The sequence below is a fragment of the Arvicola amphibius genome, chromosome 5 (assembly GCF_903992535.2).
Source record: "Arvicola amphibius chromosome 5, mArvAmp1.2, whole genome shotgun sequence".
In the NCBI taxonomy this organism is placed as follows: domain Eukaryota; kingdom Metazoa; phylum Chordata; class Mammalia; order Rodentia; family Cricetidae; genus Arvicola; species Arvicola amphibius.
The window spans coordinates 101224922-101245449 of NC_052051.1; the positions used below are offsets into that span (position 1 = coordinate 101224922).

Below are 20528 nucleotides of genomic sequence, written 5' to 3' on the forward strand. Positions count from 1 at the left end.
CTGCTAAGAGCAAAGGCATCCACACTGGACTTTTGCAGTTCAGAAGACAGAGATCCCTGCGTGCAACAGGCCAGTGCAGATGATCTTCTGAGTTGAGTACAGTCAGTGTCCTCCAAATTCCTTTCTTCGTTCTTTTTCTCTTACTATGTCTGGGCCCTGTCTACTCTCCTTCCTGAACCATTCTGGGGTGGGACATTCTCTGCTGTCTTATGACCATAGTCTGCTCAAAGGAGGAATGAGAAACTCCAATCTCCTGTTCTTAAACTCTTTACACCTAGATGTCTGTGTGTTATTAAGAGCCCTAGAATAAACGTGTTTCTAAGAACTTGACAAAGGGTCAACTGAGAATGCTACCTGCCTAGAGAATGTTTCCAAGATTGTGTTGCAAATAATTCTCAATAGTTTCATGAAGAAAAATGTTTGTGTGTCTATGATTTCAAAACAGACTCAATAGGATGTATTTGTATATTTATGCCTACATACATATAAATGCAACACTAATAAATAAAAGGACACTGCCAATTTGAGAATGAGGGAAGACAGACTGGAAAGAATTAGATGTAGAGAATCTAGGAGGGGCTAGGAGGAAAGGGATGTAATTATATTTTAATTTAAAATGTAAAGCTATAAAGAAAAGTATGTAATTAGCTTGAAATTTTTAAATGAGAAAATACCACACTTAACATACCATACATATGTGTGCTTCATATTAAATCGATTTCCTATACTCAGTGACATGTTTGAAGCTAAAATGACTGCATTTTTCTCTGTTCTTGTTCTTCTCTGCATTGTAACAAATGGCTGCCCTTTCCATCCTTCCACAGATACCAACATAAGCTAAAGACCTCATGAGCCTGAGTCCTTTGAGGCCAGTGCATAGGCCTTGGAAAATAATAGCGCAATTGTGAAATATTTTCCAACAGATGGCACCCAAGAGCAGTGGCTTTGTTGCCTGAAAGGATGTCTGGGGATCCTGGTGTGGGTAGTGATCACTTGTCAGCTCCAGGAGTCTGGTGCCTCAGCACCCCTGTTCCTGAAACCCATACCCATTGCCTCCTCAAGGTTCAAGAAAGTGTTCATAAGACAAACTGGCTCCGTGGGATATAGCTCTAAATCTGAGAAGGGAAAGTCGTTTCCTCCCAGGAGCCATGAGCTCAGGTTCTGGTGTTGGCCATTCCACTCCCCAGGCAGCTTCACCTTTGCCTCTAGACCCTGAAGTTTCTTTGACCTTAGCAGGCAAATCACACAGCTGAGAAATGGAGTATACACCCATGACTAACCAGAGTGGGCTGCCTGAGAAATGCAGTATGCACCTGTGACTAACTGGAGTGGGCTGCCTGAGAAATGCAGTATGCACCCATACTAACCAGAATGGGCTAGAAGAAACTTCTTGCAGGGACTCTCATGAGTGCATCATTCTCCTTTATTCCCAAACATGATACAGATGCTGAGATGTATTGTAATGAGCTGGCAGTGTAGTGTGTGCCCATAGCAGACATGAGGCTCAATTCACATAGCAAGCCTACTAACTTACAGCTCACAGCTAGAAGGAGACAGTTCTGAAACTGATTTCTAGATGATCTAAGCTCAAAAGACACTGTATTTCACACATAGGAACCTTATCAACTCCTGGAACCCTTTGACTGGCCTTTTGGAGCCTGTAGATACCGGATTTAGTAGTTCTCTCACTCCATGCCTAATTATTTCCAGGCATTACTTTAGACTCATGCAGGCTTTGAGTCACTAGGTGCAATTAAATTCATCAATGCATTGAATAACAGCAGAGCGGTGGCTACTTGTCTATGTGCCCAGCGCCTCCAGGAAATGGCTTAAGTAAGTACCCTTAGGGAAATGGCTTTGTAATAAAAGCAAAACTGCTTGTTCAGTCTGGGACACAGCCTCATGCTCATTAGCCTGTGCTGTGTTCTCCCCAGGTCAAGGGACACTTGTTCCCCTGAATTCACATTTCTGAAGCAAAGAATCTAGAACTTTAGTATTCTGAGTTCTGAGTGTATATGTGTAGATGTGTGATTTTTTTTGTGTGTGTGAATTTCAAAAGTGTACCCGGGATACTTTTAGAGATGGTTGGTTACAAATAGCTTCATATTGTGTCCAGAGGTGTACTGTGAATACAATATGGTCACCATGAATCAGAGCAACTGTGTATGTGTGTGTGTGTATCTGAGTGTGTGCATATCTGTGTGTATCTGTGTGTATAGCTGTGTGTATCTGTATGTATGTAGCTGTGTGTGTCCATGTGTATAGCTATGCATGTATCTCTGTGTGTAGCTATATGTGTGCATATCTATGTGTATCTGTGTGTATGTATATGTGTGTATACCTGTGTATTTATCTGTGTGTGTATCTTGTGTATATCTTGTGTAACTGTGTATATGTATCTTTGTGTGTATCTGTGTGTATTCATCTCTCTGTGTGTATATGTCTGTGTGTATAACTGTGCATATCTGTGTGTATTTGTCTTTGGTCTATTTAAAAGCTCTAACTTCAAACAGACTATAATTCAAAGCTTAGATTTGTTTTCTGATTCTCTGTGTTGGTCCATTTCTATATAAATGTATTACGTATCATTTTGTCCTTTAGAGCATGGTAACAAAACCACACCATATGGAAAGGTTTGATATACTGGTTGGGATAATGCAGTTTACTGTAGTTCTGGTTTCATGGCCCTGGTCACGATCTTCATTTACACAGGCTTGTTCGTTAGTTACTCTTATGCTTAAAGTATTTATCCTCCCACTCAGGTAGTCTGATATGTAGGATACTGACCGATCAATCTTTTTATTATGGTGTCTTGTGAATTGACATTCACAGAAACAGCCATACTTGTGTTAAGGCTTTTTTCTACCGGTTGTCTGGCTAAATGGAACTTTGATCATGGAAAGTCTGGAATGGTGCAGATCCCGAACCAAATTTTCATGTACTATCTTGAGTCCCCTTCATAGGCAGTTACTGCCACATCTGCTACCTAAGACCCTTGTTACTATCATGTGAAACTTTGAGTTTCATATGATACCATTGGGACCACCAGCTCTCAACAACCTAAGGACAGAAAATTCTCAGAGAACATCTAGAACCTATAGCAGAGATTTCCCCACTTTGCTGAAACCTGCCTGCCAATGCATCTAAAAATTGCCTTGATTCATGACTTTCTTTTATTCTGACACTATAAAAACCCCACAAAGACCATTGCTATAGTAGAGCATGGTATTTGGAGTAAAATGAACTCATGTTACCAAGCCCTGACCTCTCAGATTTGACTTCAGAATAAGTAATCGAAACCTATTAAGTATATTGTTAAGAAATAATATCGGACGATATATGCCCTGACTGATTTTAGTCAAGAAACCCCTAAGATTGGAAGAGATTATGTCAATGATGACTTTGACCATGACCTTCTAGGGTGAACAATATTTGGAGCATAGTTGGTATACTGACAAATTATTAACATGTCTAGTGTCTTCAAGAATTTTCAACTTTGAGTTTGTTTTATTCTAGTATTAGCATATACTATAGTCAATAAAGACTGGCCAAGTGTATGAGGTAAGAGGATAGTGGGATCAAAATGTTGGCCTAGAGGCTGTTTAGATTCTTTTAAGTTCAAATTTCAGTACATTAACATCTGTATGCCTCTCTTTCCCCATCTGAAATTAGAGATGCTGGTACATGTGACCTGAGAATTTAAGATCATGACAGTTAGGGATTGGCATATAACCTCTCAGAGTTTGGAGCAAAATAGGGAGATAGCCCAGCAGGGTGGCCAACTCAGTGTGCTGCCTCTGGAGAGACTTCTTTGGGGCACACCCTGATTCTCGGGCTCCAGCAGTATGAGCCTTTGAATGTTGAGTAGCTTCTCGTAAGTTCAGTATCTTAACTCAGAGCATATGTGCTATCTGACAATTTCATAGGTCCAGAAACTAGAAATGAACACAGCATATAAAACCAGAGTGTCAGCAGGGCTACCATAAAGCCACCTGTATTCTTGAGTGTGAAAGTTCTTTCTCCAGTCTGTAAAGACTTCTTGATTGTGTAGACTGTCTTAATTACTTTGGACCTAGTAATTAGTTAAAAGATAATGTTCGTACCTCAATGTCTTTAATTTTTTTTACATTTATTTTAACATGTATGTGTGTCTGTGTGTGCACACCAGCGCGTGCACACACATACAAATAAGCACATGCCAAGGCACATTCAAGATCAGAGGACATGTTGTGGGACCTGGTTATCTTTTTACAAGATGTAGAACCCAAGGTTAGAACTCAGGTCTTCAGGCTTGAAGGCAAGCACCTTTACCAACTGAGCTATCTCGCTGGCCCTTAAGTTTTTTAAAAATAATTAAATCGGTTAAGTTCTTTCTGCCATAAAATACCATTGTCACAAATTTGGGAGCTTAAGATGGGAGTGCATCTGGGACTAAGGACTCTGCTCCTTCATCGGCCTTCATCTTCTCAGCTGCTAAACACAGTGATGGCTGGAGACAGGGCCCAGCAATTAAGAGCACATACTGCCCTTTCAGAGGGCTGGAGCTGCAGTTCTAGCCCCAGTGGCAAGTACCTATCACTCATCTCCAGGGCATCTGACTCATCTTCTGGACCCTTGGGCACCTGTCCTCCCATGTGCACAGACACACACACACACACACAGAGACGCATCGTTTCAATTTTTAATTCATCATAAAATGTGGTGATAAAATACAACTGTCCCACAGTTCAGATAAGAAGCATAAAACATTACGTTAAACATTTAGTTTTGAGCCTAGTTGTACATAGGGGGCCTTTAAATGTTGGTCATTATTATTACATTAAGTCCAGAAACCTGAGAGGCCCTTTACACTACATAATCCAGGCCATTCATGTCTGTGTTCACCGGGTGACTCTGCAGGCCTGGACAATCCAGACCGAAGAGAAGACCTTATTCCCAGCAGCTATTCTGCTGCTCTTAGATTCTTGGCAGCCACCAGCTAAGAGCCATGGCTCGCTCAGTAAATGGACTATTTGAAGTCCCCCCTCAATTTCAGATTGAATTGTCCTCGGTAGGGGGGCTAGAACTGAGGGCCTTATAATTCAGAAAACAGACCCAGAGCAACAAATAAGGGCTGCTTCTGTTTCTGCCTTCCCCTCTTCACTCCTTTCAGGACTGTCAGCCCTCCTCTAGAAGAAAGGACCCTGGTGTGTGAAGTGGCCCTGTTTACTGGGGCAGAGTCTGTGCACGGCTCTTGGCTGCACATGCCCTCGGCCTGTCTCTGCTCTGGGTGACCTAGTTAATACTGGCATCTCAACTCATTAACCCTCGGTGTCTAGCAATGGTTTCACTGGGCTGCAACCCCCAGTGGCCCTGCAATGCCTCTGCTGTCTTCTGAGCTGTTTCACGCTATATCAGTTTTGGATATTCAGTATGAACAGAACTTAAATAGGCAAAAGAAAAAATAGTCTACTATTAATTAGTATGATATTTAACCACAGTAAACTGTTATGTATTGTGTGGATGAAGTAAGATAGATTGAAACTTGTTAAACCCAACATGGCATCTCAGGCATGTCATGAGGGAAGGGGATTGTCATGAGTTCAAGACCAGCCTGGGCTAAAGAGCAAAGCTATCTCAAAAAAAAATTGCTAAGTGTATGTTTGCTAGATTTAAACATGTTTTTTAAAGGTTTAAATATATGTCACTCTATCTCTGTGTGTGTTTCTATCTGTGTATGTCTGCCTTTCTGTCTCTCCACCTGCCTATCTGTCTCTCTGTCTCTGTCTCTGTCTCTCTCTCTCTCTCTCTCTCTCTCTGTCTCTCTCTCTCTCTCTCTCTCTGTGTGTGTGTGTGTGTGTGTGTGTGTTTAGGTCAGAGGACGGCTTCGTACAGTCATTCCTCTCCTTCCACCTTTAAGTAGCCTGGTTTGTCTGGACAATTCCCTGGCATCTTAAATGCATGTTTATTAAGAAACAAAGCAGGAGCCAAGTCCGTTGGTACATGACACTCATCACAGCACTCAGAATGGAGAGGCAAGAGCATCTCTGTGAGTTCCAGACCAGCTTGGACTACATAGTGAATTCCAGGACAGGCAGAACTACATAGTGAGACTCTGTCTCAAATGAGATGGCTCATCTAGTAGATAAAGATGTTGCCAAACCTGGGATCCACATGGTAGAAGGAAAGAACTGGTTCCTGAGTTGTCCTCTGACTTCTGCATGCATACTATAGCATGCACCTCCACCTTCCTCTCTCTTCCCCTTCTCCTCCCTCCCCTTCCTCCCCCTCCCCCCCCCTCTCTCTCTCCCTGTCTTCCTCTGTCTCTCTCTGTCTGTCTCTCTCACTCTCCCTATCTCTCTCTGTCTCTCTCTCTCTCCCATGCACATACACACACACTAAATAAACAAAATATAATTCTAAGAAATCTCTCCTACACACTAGGATTTGTAAAACTTACACTTTAAAAATAACTGTTCAGACCTAAGCAGATTTTTTTGAAACATGCAGCTAGATTAATATGCACTAAGGAAGAGAATTATAAAGAACCAGAGGCACGTCCACTCTATGCGTTACTCTCCTTACCCCTAGCAGGAAGCCTGTGTCCTTTTCTTGGGATGGTTCTGGCTCTGTCACTACACAAGGACAGGCTAACTGACACCCCACCTGTCTTAAGCCTCATCTTCCATTTACCCCCATTACTCCGGCCTCACAGCCAGCTCTGTGTGCAGCCTCTGTGGGGCACTGTCCACACCAGCCTCCCCAGAAAGCACACAAAAACATTCTTCTCTTCCTTCTTCTGGTGACTCAAAAGCACCATCTGTTCCCTGCACGTGTCTGGGCCAGGAATGAAGATGGAAGCAGCTAAATTAGTTCTATGGTGAACTTCTTCATTTCCCCAGGGAAACTTGTACTTTAGAGAGCATGGGGTACATTTACCATCATGAAATTTTAAGGAATAGCTCGACCTTATAAAACATGAAATGCAGCCATTTGAGAGTTTTCTACTTCCACAACTTGACCCTCAAACAAAGGACTACTCTCTCTCTTCATATCCAAGGTATCCAAGTGGATGCAAGCAGCTCGATGCTCTGAAAATTGTCAGCAGGCTTCTGCTTCGGACTGTAGGACTTCACGGGTGCTGCCACTCTGTTGCGTTCCTCTTGATACTACTCTTTTCTCTCTGCTTGCCTGATGCTTCTCAAGATGAAAGTCATCAGGTTTGGGGAGAATTTGGCTTGTGTTCCCTAACACACACACACACACACACACGAAGGGGCGGATAAGAGGGAGAAGGAAAGGAATAATATATATGCATATATATATACATACATACATATATGAAGAATTAAATAAAATAACAAGCAGAAAAGAAAAAAGGGTTGACTAGTAAGTGAGATTAAAGTGCAAGGAATGGAAGATGAAGGGAGCGATGCCGAGGAAACAAGACCTGTGCTCACGGGTCTTCCTCCTTAGCAAAGACGCTTCATGCACCACCCACCAACGCCACCCTATCCATCTGCCTCTGGCATCCACTAGCACACGCTTTAGGTTTGACTTCATCTCATCTCAGTGTGTACTGCAGGCAACGTCCCTGTGCCACTAGAAAACAAAGGCATCTCCCCGAGCCTCATTTCATACAATTCCAAACTGAAGCTTAAGAGACTCGATGTGGCTCTAGTCCGGCATAGCATTTTAAGCTGTAAATTGCCCAATAAGGCAACTTCTAAAGCTCTAGACCATAGTTTCGCCTTGGTAAAATGGGACTAATCAAGCCATCCAACTTATGTGTGCTTGGTGCCACTATCAGGTACTATTGCTTGGTTAGCTGTTTTAGTGAAGTGACAATTGTTTTAAGTAATGGTGTGACTACGATCATTGCTACTATTTCTTCTCCTAATAGAAGTCTAACTTAGCATCCTGCTGCAGGAAATACACTTTCCTCCCTCCTTCCTTTGCTATGGCTCATATTTTGTACCACCTCCACCATAATAAAAGAGTGGAGCAGAAGCTAGGAACCTATCTTGGTCAGTACAGTTCTTGCTGAGCGTGAATAAAGCCTTGTTTGAAAACCCTGCACCACACAAACCAGACAGACTGAGGCATGCCTGTCATCCTTGGGAGTTAGAGATGAGATGATCAAAACGGGTTGAGGCTCGCTTGGCCTGCAAAGAGCCTCTGTCTCAAACAACAAAAGAACAAAACCTGAAGAGCACAGCCTCCCTGGGCTGCATGCGCAGACTCAGATCTACCCTCCTCTCTGCTTTCATTCACTTTACACTCCGTCTCCTGCAGGAATAATTCTCCCAGAAGTCCAGACAGCAATTAGCCCAGAGCAGCACTGGGGGTTTTGTTTGTATTTTCTTCAATACATATTAGGAATGATCAATGGAGGATCTAATTTTTCCTACCAGTATTTTCTAAACAAAAGAGCAAACCCTATTAGTGTCAAAGGTCGTGTTGATAACATACATCATTTTGGATCTTCCAGATATTCACTTCTGCCTGACATGTGACTGACTATTGGACTTACATATCCAAGGACTCTGATTCCTACGACATGAGAGGCCCCTTGGCCCTAACAGCCCCATCTAGCACTTCCCATTCTTTGCACAGGCAGGTGCTCTGTCATAGGCTCTGTAGAGTTGGCTGTACCATTTCATTGCTAGTTGGTACTCACATAAAATAAAAAGTACCTTTTAATCCTCATCAAATGCTGACTTCCTTGTCCTAAAGCAGTCCACACAAGGACCTGTCTCCTTCGTCTATGGATGTGAGCATTTCCGTGGGGTGAGACTCCATACCCTTTCATGATTCCATTAAAGACTAAGTTCTAAGAGAAATTAGAGACAAGATTGTATAACATCTCTAGCTAAATTCATTGGTTCTGATGCAGTCACTCTGCCAGAAAACTAAATTTAGCCTAGTCACTTGAAAAAAATAGAAGTATCATTCTTAAAGCTTTTTGGAATATTTTACTTCTGGATTATGTATAAACGCAACATATTCCCATCATAGTGAGATGCACAGAGTTTAAGAATTCAGTTGCAAAATTTGAAATTGACTTGTTGCTAAACTAATGAAAATAATCTAATTTCACTTGTGTGTTTTTATTTATTAGATATTTAGGAAAAATAATTAGAGGTGTGTTTAAGAGTAGGGACACTGAATACCAAGTTGAGAAAAGAGCAGGCAATTTGACAGTGGTCATTTCCCAATTCCTGCGCAGAAGGGGAAGACTGAACAGTCCATGCTGTGGATATAGCACAAAGGCTGTCTGTCACCCACCATCTGAAAACCACTAGGTTCAATTCCCTGTACGGGATTTTTCTCTAAAGGTAAAAGCAGAGAGCAGGGTTTATTGGCACAGGTCTGTAATCCCAATCCTCAAAAGACAGCAACCTTGAAGTCAACTAAACTACACAGCATGGCCCTGACTTTAAAATAAATAAATACAGAAACAGTTCAAAACAGCAGTCCTATAAGAAAGTAAAGGACATCTTCATCATTGAGTTCATCCATCAGTACAAAATAGGCCAATTCCTATGACATCTTCACTCATGAAAAACATAGACACAGACCACAATAATTCTCTAAGGCACATGTAATCTGAAAAAAAAATCTAAGGTCCCAATGGCAGCCTTGCAGCAGTGGAAGACTTCTTCCTACAGTCATCTCCCCTTGGGGAGCCTTGAATTCTCTCTGATTAACCTCACCCAGGGCTCCTGGATCCTTCGGAGACATTCTGGAAACTGAATTTCACATGGAGGAGTCTGAGTTTTATCATTCTTCCAAAAGCTTCCTTTGACCTATGCCAGTTTGTACCCAGCCCACTCTAGAGCCTGTACTGCTAAAGGGAACGGGCATCCTCTCTTGCCAAATAAAATTAAATGAAACCAAATAAAAGCCCTCCTGAAACATCTTGTGCACCCTGAGTACAGAAGGTTCCTTCCTGACTGAAAAGAAAGATAGAGAGTAATTCTTTCTAGAATGAAAATGGTCTTCTTGCTTTTACATGGCATTTTCTAGTTTGTAAAGCCTACCTCTTTAGGTGCCTGTGTCTATATGTGCGTATGTTTATGCATAGTTACACTCCCCAAAGGAATTAATTATCTTCTCCATTGACTCAAGGTACATTTTAAAAACTCTTATGAAGTACAAAAGTAGATTGCAAAGTAACCTAAGAATGCCACTCTAGTATACAAATAAGTCCATACTCAAATTCAACAAGCATCGTATTTCCAGTTCAGCCTGTTACCAGAGTTCTTAAGGTGAAAGCTCTTGCTCCAGTTAGTCCCAGCAGGATATGCTCAATCACTGTCCCCAACTGGCCAATTAAACAGACAAGTAATAGTGGAAATATGATGGAAATTTATGTAATATGGGAAGAGGAACATGGAATAGGCTAAGTGATTCAAAGCCTATCTGTTCAGAGTGCCGAAGTGAGACTTAGGTTCAAATCAAAAGGAAAAGTATGAGCTGACCCTGAGGGGCAGGAGAACTGGCCCCACCCCTTGCCCATCACTGCAAGGGGTGAAGTAGACAGAGCAACTCAGGAGAGCTCACCCTGGTGGTGTGGACCAAGGAGAGCTGGTGTGCTGACCAACCCTGCAACTACCAACTACCTAACCCCAGAACCAGGGTGACGAGTTGACCCAACCCAGTATCCACCCATCATCTGTGATCTGCTAGAGAACATGAAGGGAATCAGTCCTGCAGAATCAACTGCAAGATCTACATGACACTGAGCAACAACAGGATAGCTAAGGGGGCCCCAGTAAGGGCCCAGCATTGATATTGTAGCAGAAACCAGAGGCCTCAAGCCAAATCAATGACTCTTTGCAATAAACACTTGCAAGTAAAGATGTATGGACAAAGGGGTTACTGTGTGACTATCTATCTATCTCTCTATCTATCTATCTATCTATTTATCTATCATCTATCTATCTATCTATCTATCTATCTATCTCATGTATCTGTCAATCTTCTATTATTCACCCATCAGTTATCTATTTGTCTGCAATCTGTTATCTATTTTCTATCATCTATCTTATATCTATTATCTATTCATCTATAATTTATCCATCTGTCTACCTTCCTACCTACCTTCCTAAACACCTATCTACTTAGGAGGCACAATATACTCCTTTAGTGTAATGGCCAGTCAGGCAGATTCCCAGGAATTTGTCCTATTTGAAGTATCCTATGTAGTGATTCTCAACTCTGATACCCATCAACCAAGTCCAGAGACCTTATCCAGAGTACCAGTCCTTTGAATACAGCAGGTGGACATAGTGAATACTTGGACCTTTCAGATGCACCCCAGACAGTTTGGAAACACAAATAAGTCTGAAAAAAGATGTTTAGAAACTGCACCTGCTAAAATGCATTGATGCCTTGATGGTGTAAATCACAAACAATCCCACACCAGTTTGGAATTATGATTAATAGAATGGTTATTTATTTAAAGGGGAAAAAACTTACAGATCACCGTCCCAGACAACAGCCCTCTGCGCAATCAGGAAGGGAGCCTAGTAGTCAGAAGCGGAGCCGGAAGCCAGAGAGCGAGCGGAGGGAAGTGGCCGCATTTTTAAAAAGAGAGACCACGCCCCAATGGGCTGGTATCTCAGCGGCTATTGGCTAAAGGAGCAGAAGGAGCTCCCGCAACAATGCCTCACTTGGGCCCATAAGATACTCAAAACAGAAAAAAAAAATCTCCAAACCACTGTTCTCATTCTGTCTGTAATTAGATGAAAACACAGAGATAAGCCACTATCCTGAAGCTCTATTTGAGTCATCCCGAATTTCAAGAAAATCCTGGCCTCGTACTGTAGAGCCCACACCCCATATGAGGGCAGTTGTTCATAAGAGCAAGGGTGTACCCTCAGCCAATAATGAATTGAAAGTTGTATGGGCCACTTTGTGAGACAGACAAGGACTGAGACAATGATGAGTGGGACCATTCTTTGGCCAGATTCTGTAGTTTTGATTACGTTTTGCTTTTTATTTATTTTTAAGCTTCTTTTTTATTTATTCCATGTGTCTTTCACACCATGAATCTCAATCCTACTCATATTTTGTTCCTTCATGTTTGCCCTTGCAACCTCCCACCTCAAGAAAAATAAAATTTATGGAGAAAAAAAGGGAAAAAAAGGAAAAATCAATCTTGTCATAGAAGCTGTAGTGTGACCCAGTGAGATATAGGTGGGTAGGTGGGTGGGTGGATAAATGATAGGTCCACCAAGCATTTGTATTAACCACAGTATTTTCCTACTGCCACAGGCTAATATAGATAAAGGCCTAGGGAGGAAGCACAGTCACATTTGGACTAAATAAAAAGTTCAGAATACGTTTCTTATGTTGGCACAGGTTAGGACTCAAACATAAATTTGAAAGGTTCTATGAGAAGCCTTCATTACCACGGTGACAACAGGAGTTTATATGGCACCAATTAAACAACCAGAGGAGGAAAGGAGCTAGAGATGGGCTGTGTTGTTATTAACTCCTGGATGGCAATAAGGCGTGATTGCTGACCCCAGCATGCTTTTCACCCACCTGGAGCAAAAGGAAAGGAAATAAACTGTTGGATGAGTTTAATATAGTGATATGAAACCCACAGTCTTCAAGCACTTGCTAAAGAGGAGCAAAAGCAGAGGCGAGCCAGACAGCTCCACAAACACTGCAGGCTTACGCAGCTCACAATTGTGAATGTGAACTCGTGTGTGATCCGGTGTGGTTACATGCTTCTGGGGTTACATAAGCTTGAACGCCCAGGATTGTTTTACTCTCCACAATTATTTCCAGTATAACAATACTTTCCAACAGGAGGCAGCCATTAAGAACGCACAAAGGCATTTCCCAGCAGAGTTCAGAGGTTTGGGACTCTTTCCCGTTAAGTTAGCCAGTCTTATTACATTCGTTTCAGCTTACCATTTTCAGGAAATCCTAATCTGCATCACACAGAAACATCACGAATGCTGTTACCAACAGCTGGACCCATACAAGCCTAGGAATTTTAAAATTAAGCACAAAATTTAAGTGAAGTTGATGATTTGCCCTGAGAGAAACCGTGCTATTTAACTTTGCCTGCCTGAGTCTCAAGATGTCCCCCTATTTCCTCTCAAGGTTGTGATTGTTAGGAAGTGGTACCATGTAAGACACCATCAGTTTAAGTTGTTCCTCTTAAACTTCTTATCTATTGTGTGTAATTAACAAGTATTTATTAAGGATGGTGTTGAATTTGAGCGATGCCACTCCAGAAATAGCTTGAGGGTGTTGCATTGCCGTGGGAATTTACAGCCACCATGCTAAAATACAATTTGTATTTCTTCTAACATTTCATATCCACAAGTGTTATTTTTATACATTTTCAATTAAATTTGCTCTTCGATAGTTGGTGCACACATAGACTACGTTCTGTTTGTTCTCACCCACGCCCCTCTTGAGTCTCCTCTCACTCCTGTCATCTCCCCTCCTGCTACTTTCCTGTCTTTTTGTCTAGTGACCCACTGATTTTAACCGTGGCCATGTGTGTGACCATGGGTTTGGAACTGGTCATTGGTAGGCTCTCTGGGTTGCAACTAAAGACAACAGCTGTCCTTCCCCAAGAATCCATCAGTTGTCCATAGATCAGCAGGAGAGTGTGTGGCCCCTTGAGCCCCTTGGACAGGCAGAGTCTTGTGCAGACCCAGCCAATTCAGGCATCCAGAACTGCCGTGAGTCCATGTATACACGGGCTGTGTCTTGCCTAGAAAATAGCATCTTGCACTCCTTCTCCTTGTATAGCCTCTACTTTACTTCTTACTGGGTCCCAAGCTGTTTGATTTTTCATTTCATTTCAAAGCTCCCCACAAATACAGACTGTTGGGGCCCTTCTTAACACACTGTAGTTTTCTTAATTTTAAAAATAATTAGCATAGATTAATTTAATAAAACTAGACTTTGTTTTGGCATACCATGCCTGTATATAATATACTGTGACAATATTTAACCCTCTAGTGCCCAATCTTGTCCCTACTACCAACTTCCACTATTCCGCTTTCATTTTTATGTCTTTAAGAACAAAAGTCTAAATTCCACACCTGAGAGAAAACATAAAATGTTTATCCTTCTAGGTCTAGCTTTTTTTGCTTAATGTAACAGTCTCCAGTTTGTCCATTCTCCTGTAAATGACCTAACATGATCCTCTTTACCAATGAGTAACCCTCCATCATTTATATATGGCACATTTTCTTTATCTGATCATCTGTTGATGGGCACTGCCTTAGTTAGTGTTTCTGCTGCTACAGTGGAACACTATGATCAAAAAGTAAGTCTGGGAGGAAAGAGTCTATTCAGCTTATACTTCCATATCACAGTTCATCACCCGAGGAAGTCAGGACTGGAACTCAAGCAGAGCAAGAACCAGAGGCAGGAGCTGACACAGAGGCTGTGGAGGGTGCTTCTTACTGGCTTGCTCAGCCCGCTTACTTATAAAACAGAGGACCACCAGGCCAGGGATGGTGCCACCCACAATGGGCTGGACCCTCTCCAATCAATCACTAATCAAGAAAAAGCCTTACAGTCGTATTTTATTTAAGAGGATTTTTTTAAATTGAGGTTCCTTCCCTCTAGCTCTGTCAACTTGGCATAAGACTAAGACTATCCAGCAGAGGCACCAAAGGATGACTTTGTACACAGGAGTCTTGTTCTAAGACACCGAAGTACTAGCTAATCGAACACTTCCTGGAACCACACCTACTCTCCTGGCTACTCAATTTTTCTTTGTATTTCTTCTAACATTTCACATCTACAAGTGTTATTTTTATACATTTTCAATTAAATTTGCTCTTTGATAGTTTGGTGCACACATAGACTACATCACTTATCCTGATAGAGTCGCATTGCCAAAATCTAAACCTCTATGTATGAAGTCTTCTTAAGCCTTGAGTGGTACCCTGGCTCTCTCCTGTAGGATGGAGGCCCCATTCTGGTCTAGACATCAGACTTCCCAAATCTGAGGCCGCTTCATTTCTCCTCATCTCCACTAACACTTGCACACAGAGATGCTGCCTAATTCCCAGTTCCTCAGTGTGCCATACCCTCTAGAAATCTATGTGCTTTCCCACGATTCCTTCTAACTGTAATCATTTTTCCTGAACTCTTCCATCTTTAAAAAAAAGTACTGTTTGCTTTTTATCCTCCTATGCTAGAATCACTGATTCTTTGATGTCATGCTCAGACCTCATAAATAAGCTACCACTTCTAGCAGTGCATGCTTTCATGTGGCATATATTACACCAAGCTATAAATACTTACTAGGCAAAAAAAAAAATTTCCGTTTCTAAACTGGGATCTTAAAAAGCACAGAGCTCCATAAGGTCATGTCTTTTTAATCTTTTGATCTTAGGAGACTATGAAAGTGTCTGAAAACTTACAGTTCTTTTTCAAATATTTCCTTTGGGTGGTTTTACTGGGGCTCATGGCTTGCAGTCATCTGTCGTGGTCGAAAGACGTGATTGTAGGAGCATGAGACAAGTGCTCACTGTCCACAGGCAGGAAGCAGAGGGAGCTCCTACTTTAGGAGTGTTTCCTAGTAAGGGGGTGTGGGTTAGTAAGTGAAGGCAGCAGGTACCTGTGTAGTACTGGGAACTGAGAGTTAATCAGGAGCTAGCAGAAGGGACTCATCATTCTCTTACCATGCTAGCTTAAGTTTGGAAGTGTCCCATCTACAAGGAGAGACATAAATTGAACAAGTGAGCCACACCTCGTAGCAAACAATAATACTGTCCCTTCACCTCCACCATATAACTTTGGACAGCTGTTTTATCATTAAACTTCATGAAAACAAGAGATCCTTGCCAAGCTCTGTTGTTTTCCAAGCAAAACTACACACTGTAGACACACTCAGAATAACCTCTTTTGAGGGCCTTGCTGTTCTGTTTGTAGGGTGACAAAAAATGTAGTGGAGTATTACAGTGTCACTTCTTTTGGTAAGTTAGACTGGAAGCTGCAGAGTCCACAGTGGAGGTCCTCATCTATCTGATGCTTGAACACACTTCAAGAGCTGTCCCCACTGAGGGGCTCGGGAGACGGCTCAATCAGTAAAGTGTTAGCTATGTGAAGGTTTGTGATCCCCTGCACTGATGTAAAATGGCTCATCATGTGGTGGCACCTGCGTCCTCAGCACTGGAAAGACAGAGACAGAACTCTCTAGATTCAGTGGCCACCATTCTGCACCGATTGGCCGGCTCCAGCTTCCCTGAGAGAACCTGTCTCAAAAGATAATGTGGAACGTGATCAAGGAAGATAGCACAAGAGAGAGAGAGAGAGTCCCAGACATCTCCCACTGAATCAGTCTGAGATGGAAGCTAGTATGCCCGTTCCTTCCTTGACTATAATGACTGAAGAAAGTGAAGATTATCAGTTTACCCTGACTTGATGCTTCCCATGAAATCTGGAGATAATGAGAGGCACACCGTTGGCCTTTTTCTCTGCTGCTGCTTTTCTATGCCTCCTAAGATGTAACACCAATGAACTTTCACTCATAAGGTATATGCTTTACCTTAGCAATTATTAGCAATTATTGTGTAGCTTACGGTCCTTTTATGAGTGAATTAATAACAACAACAAAAGTGGTGATGAACAAACCAGAAGCTGACACTTACGGAGTTTGCAACTTTTTCAACTACTGCATGACATATAATTTTGCTTAAAATTTTATAGCCCTGGATTTTGATAAACATAAATAAATTTGTTTTCCCTTTCTTTAGCTAATGACCCTCTGAAATGATTATGGCTTGAATTTCATTTTTGTGAGCCAGATTTTGGAAGTATAATTTGATTGTCTATTTTGTGTAAAGAAAATACAACTACTCTTTTCCTCACCTCTCTGTTTCTTGCATTCCCTTTTCATTCATTTCTTCAGTAAATACTGCTGCCTGTGAAGAATCTTAAAGGAATGAGGTTACTATCCTCAACAAACTTCAGAAAAGCACAGTTAGCTGAGAAAGGAGATAGTTTCGTGCAAGTGAGTGGTCCAGGCAGTCAGCGCGATGACCTCAAATGCCACTCTTAACCTCACAGATATGCTCAGTCAGTCCCAGCCTGCATTCCTTCATGTTTATTCTAACGTTCTTCCCATCCTGCCCCAGCACATAGACAGATACAGGAATGCACCGCTGGCTCTGTTCCCTGCCCTCCCACTGCCTCCTTTCTATTTCTGAGCCCTTGAAATAAAAACTGGGAGCTATATCCGGATGACTTGGTGCATGTCAGGTGTTACCTACCCACTTCCTCTGCAGTGAAGGAGACGGGATGTGAATCAGGAAGCAAAAGTTCTTCTTCAGATCGCTATGGGTCAATAATACCTGCTCCTGTACCTCTTTGACTCTAGAGTAAGCAATCTGCAAGGGGGTTCTGTGATTCAGCAGCTGTTTCATCCAGGGCCCAGTGCAGTGCATTTCCTGGAGGGTAGGTGGTCCAGGGCAAAGCTCTGGGGAACAAACACATCATCAAGAGGAAAGCTCTATGCACTACAGAGGTTCAGAATCAAGGCTGTCATAGAGTTGGGGTTGATTTCAAAGTAAGACACAGCTAGACGTAGACCTGAGACTCTTTACAAATTAGGGAGACACAGACAAAACTCTTTTTAGGAAGGGCAGGACCTATCCAAAGAAAAGCCAATGATCCATGCAGGCATGTCATATGTTCACTATGCCTGAGAATCAATATGGGAGGTGTGATGGTTTACATGCATATGCCTGTGTACAGCACTGATGGTTGAATTAAAGCCAAACATGGCGGTGTACACCTGTGATCCAGGCTACTCAGGACCTGAGACATTGAGAAATGAAGATCAGCTTGGGCAATCTAGCAAGACTGCATTTCAAATCAGGATGAAATATCTGAGGATAGTTCAATGGAAGAGCACTAGCATAACATGTGTAAGACCCTGGGTTCATGTCTTTAAAGTTTAACCAGATATAATAAAAATCATGCTCATCGACTCATAAATTCTCAATATTTATCATAAAGCCATCCCTATTGCTAAATACCATTTCTATTAATGTTCTCATTATCTTCTTCCTAGAGTCCAATTTTCTACTCTCTTCTGTCTTAGTTGTTTTTTAATAGCATTTTTTGATGACCTACAAGAGATGATGGCATGTTTGAAGAAACATGAACCCAACCACCTGCATCAAATAATTATGTACAGAAAAACTATTGTAAGTTACACTTAAAGATTAAGAATAGAAATTCACCTGCTTCTACACTGAGGTTGTAGCTATACAAGGAACAAGCATCAGGAGTGAGTCTGGAGTTCTGGGGACTTCATTCTCGAAGTCTCTGAGTCCTCACCTGTTGCATGGGAGCTGAGAAATGTGGTCTCTAATCTAAATAGGTATCTTAGAATTGTAAGAGGTACTCGACATGAAGTAAACCACCCACCATTAAATAGACGATTAAATAAGTGTTGTTCTAGTTACTTTTCTATTGCTGTGGTAAGACACCATAACCAAGGAAACTTATAAAAGGAAACATTTATTTGGGCTCAAAGATCTAGCGAGTGAGAATCCAAGCATTTGAGGCAGGAACCATGACAGCAGGCAGACTGAGAGCTTACATCTGATTCATAAGTGTGTGTGTGTGTGTGAGAGAGAGAGGGGGGGGAGAAGAGAGAGAGAGCTACCCCGAAATGTGGGCTTTTGAAACCTCAAAACTCACTTCCTAGTAACAGGACACCCCTCCTCCAACAAGGCCACACCTCCAATTTCTTCCCCCAAAATTTCACCAACTAGAGATCAAGTATTCAAGTATTTGAGCACATGCCCTACAGGGGCCCATTCTCATTTAGATCACCACAATGGCTGTATTTAGTTATAACATTTGAGTCATATGCTGTTTAGTAATTTTTATATTAGTATAAGCACCAGCACTTACCAAGCTAGGGTTAGCTGGCTATGGTCAGTGGAAATGTCAACCAGACTGGGTCCAAGGGGTTGCTGTATGTCTGTGGCAGAGACAAGCTTATTGCAAGCAATCAGACTTTGTAAACCTTATCAGAAACAGAATGTAATTGTGGTTGCTAGGAAGAATAAATACAATTGCAGTTGCCAGGATACAATGACATTTGCAAGCCGTACAAGGTACACAAGGTTAGTATCTAAGACTAATTGTCCAGCCAAGCTTCTGAATGCTTTGCTGACTTCTAGGGAATGCAGAGATACACAGGAACCCTGAATGTTTCACTGTCTGAGGGAGTGCCTCGGTTTCTCAGAAACGGAAAGGCACACAGTGCCCCAGGAGGCACAGACTCTAACCTGAAAAACCTGTGATCCATGCCTCTCCAGGCAGCTAGGCCAGGTCAACTCCATGGTATCCCTTTCAACAACTATATGATGTATGGGAAATATGCACAGTAATCTAAATGAATGATATATTTTATTTATAAATGTATAAAAGTATAAAGGAAATACTTTTGTGTGTGGCTTATATGTTTTAGGGGGTCGGTATGGAGGCCCTAAGTTGAGATTAAGTGTCTTGCTTCAGGAATTCCCTGTCTCTATTTCCCAAGTAATGGAAATAGAGGCAGCAGCCAGGCCTGTCTTGCTTCCATTGGGTTCTAAGGATCCAAACTCTTCAAGGTCTTCATACACAGAGGTCAAGTGCCTTACCTACTGGGCCACCTCCCCAGCACCCAGTACTCTTAAATAAACAAGTTCAATGGATGATTTTTGTCTGTGGCCCAAGTGCATTTAATGTGCTTACTTAGAAATGGCTTAGCATGAGACTGACGCATGCTGTCACAATTTTGTCCCACAGAATGATTGAAGATAGTGGGAAAAGAGGAACCACCATGGCAGAGAGAAGACAGCTGTTTGCAGAGATGAGTGAGTATGGAACTTTTAAGGAAACTCCCTTCACTGTTCATTGAATATTCATGGAAAAGCCAGAAATAACCATGTAGTCCTGAGAGCATCTGGGTTTCTCCGGAAAATCCCCAGTTCCTTGCATAAATATGCGCTTGGCCGTTTCAGCCTCTCGTTAGGTGAGAATTAAATTAGTCAGTGACTTATTATAATCTGATTCTCACTCTGTATTTCATACTTTAAAAAATTGTTTCTGGATCTGTATATTTACACCCAAGCAGAAACACTTGATAACGCTACTCAGTGTTGACTTTAATACAGTCCACTGGGATCTGAAGTCTGCACTCCCCGGCCTGCACCGCCAAGTGGCTGCCACACTATAAAAGCAGTGGAACACATCCTTGATGTCTTCCCTAGAAAAGATATAATACATTTACTAAGTGGGCAGGCTGACCAAACTGGACCAAAGAAAGGTAACACTGTAAGCTGTCATTTGGTCCTCCTTTGGAAGGCAGTCTGTCTCAAAACCGTTAAAGAAGAGGAAAGGCTGAGAAAGATACGAGCAGTCGGGGTGACAGAGGTAAGGGGCCACAAACGCTGATGGTGTTTCTATGGCTGGCCTGTGGATGCGCGGGACAGTTGCGCAGTTGCTGCTGGCGGCTTCTCCCTTACAGACCCCTTGGTTGTTCATAAAAATAG

At 42.1% G+C, this 20528-nt stretch overlaps 1 protein-coding gene across 1 annotated transcript in view; it reads left to right on the forward strand.

The window, feature by feature from the left end:
* The window catches only part of Dtna (dystrobrevin alpha), a 266220-nt gene that overhangs the window by 119261 nt on the left and 126431 nt on the right, over positions 1-20528 (forward strand). The window contains exon 3 of the mRNA XM_038329659.1: positions 19783-19850. Within this exon, the coding sequence (XP_038185587.1) occupies positions 19784-19850 (67 nt within the window). The 5' untranslated portion in view covers position 19783. The remainder of the gene's footprint in view (positions 1-19782; positions 19851-20528) is intronic.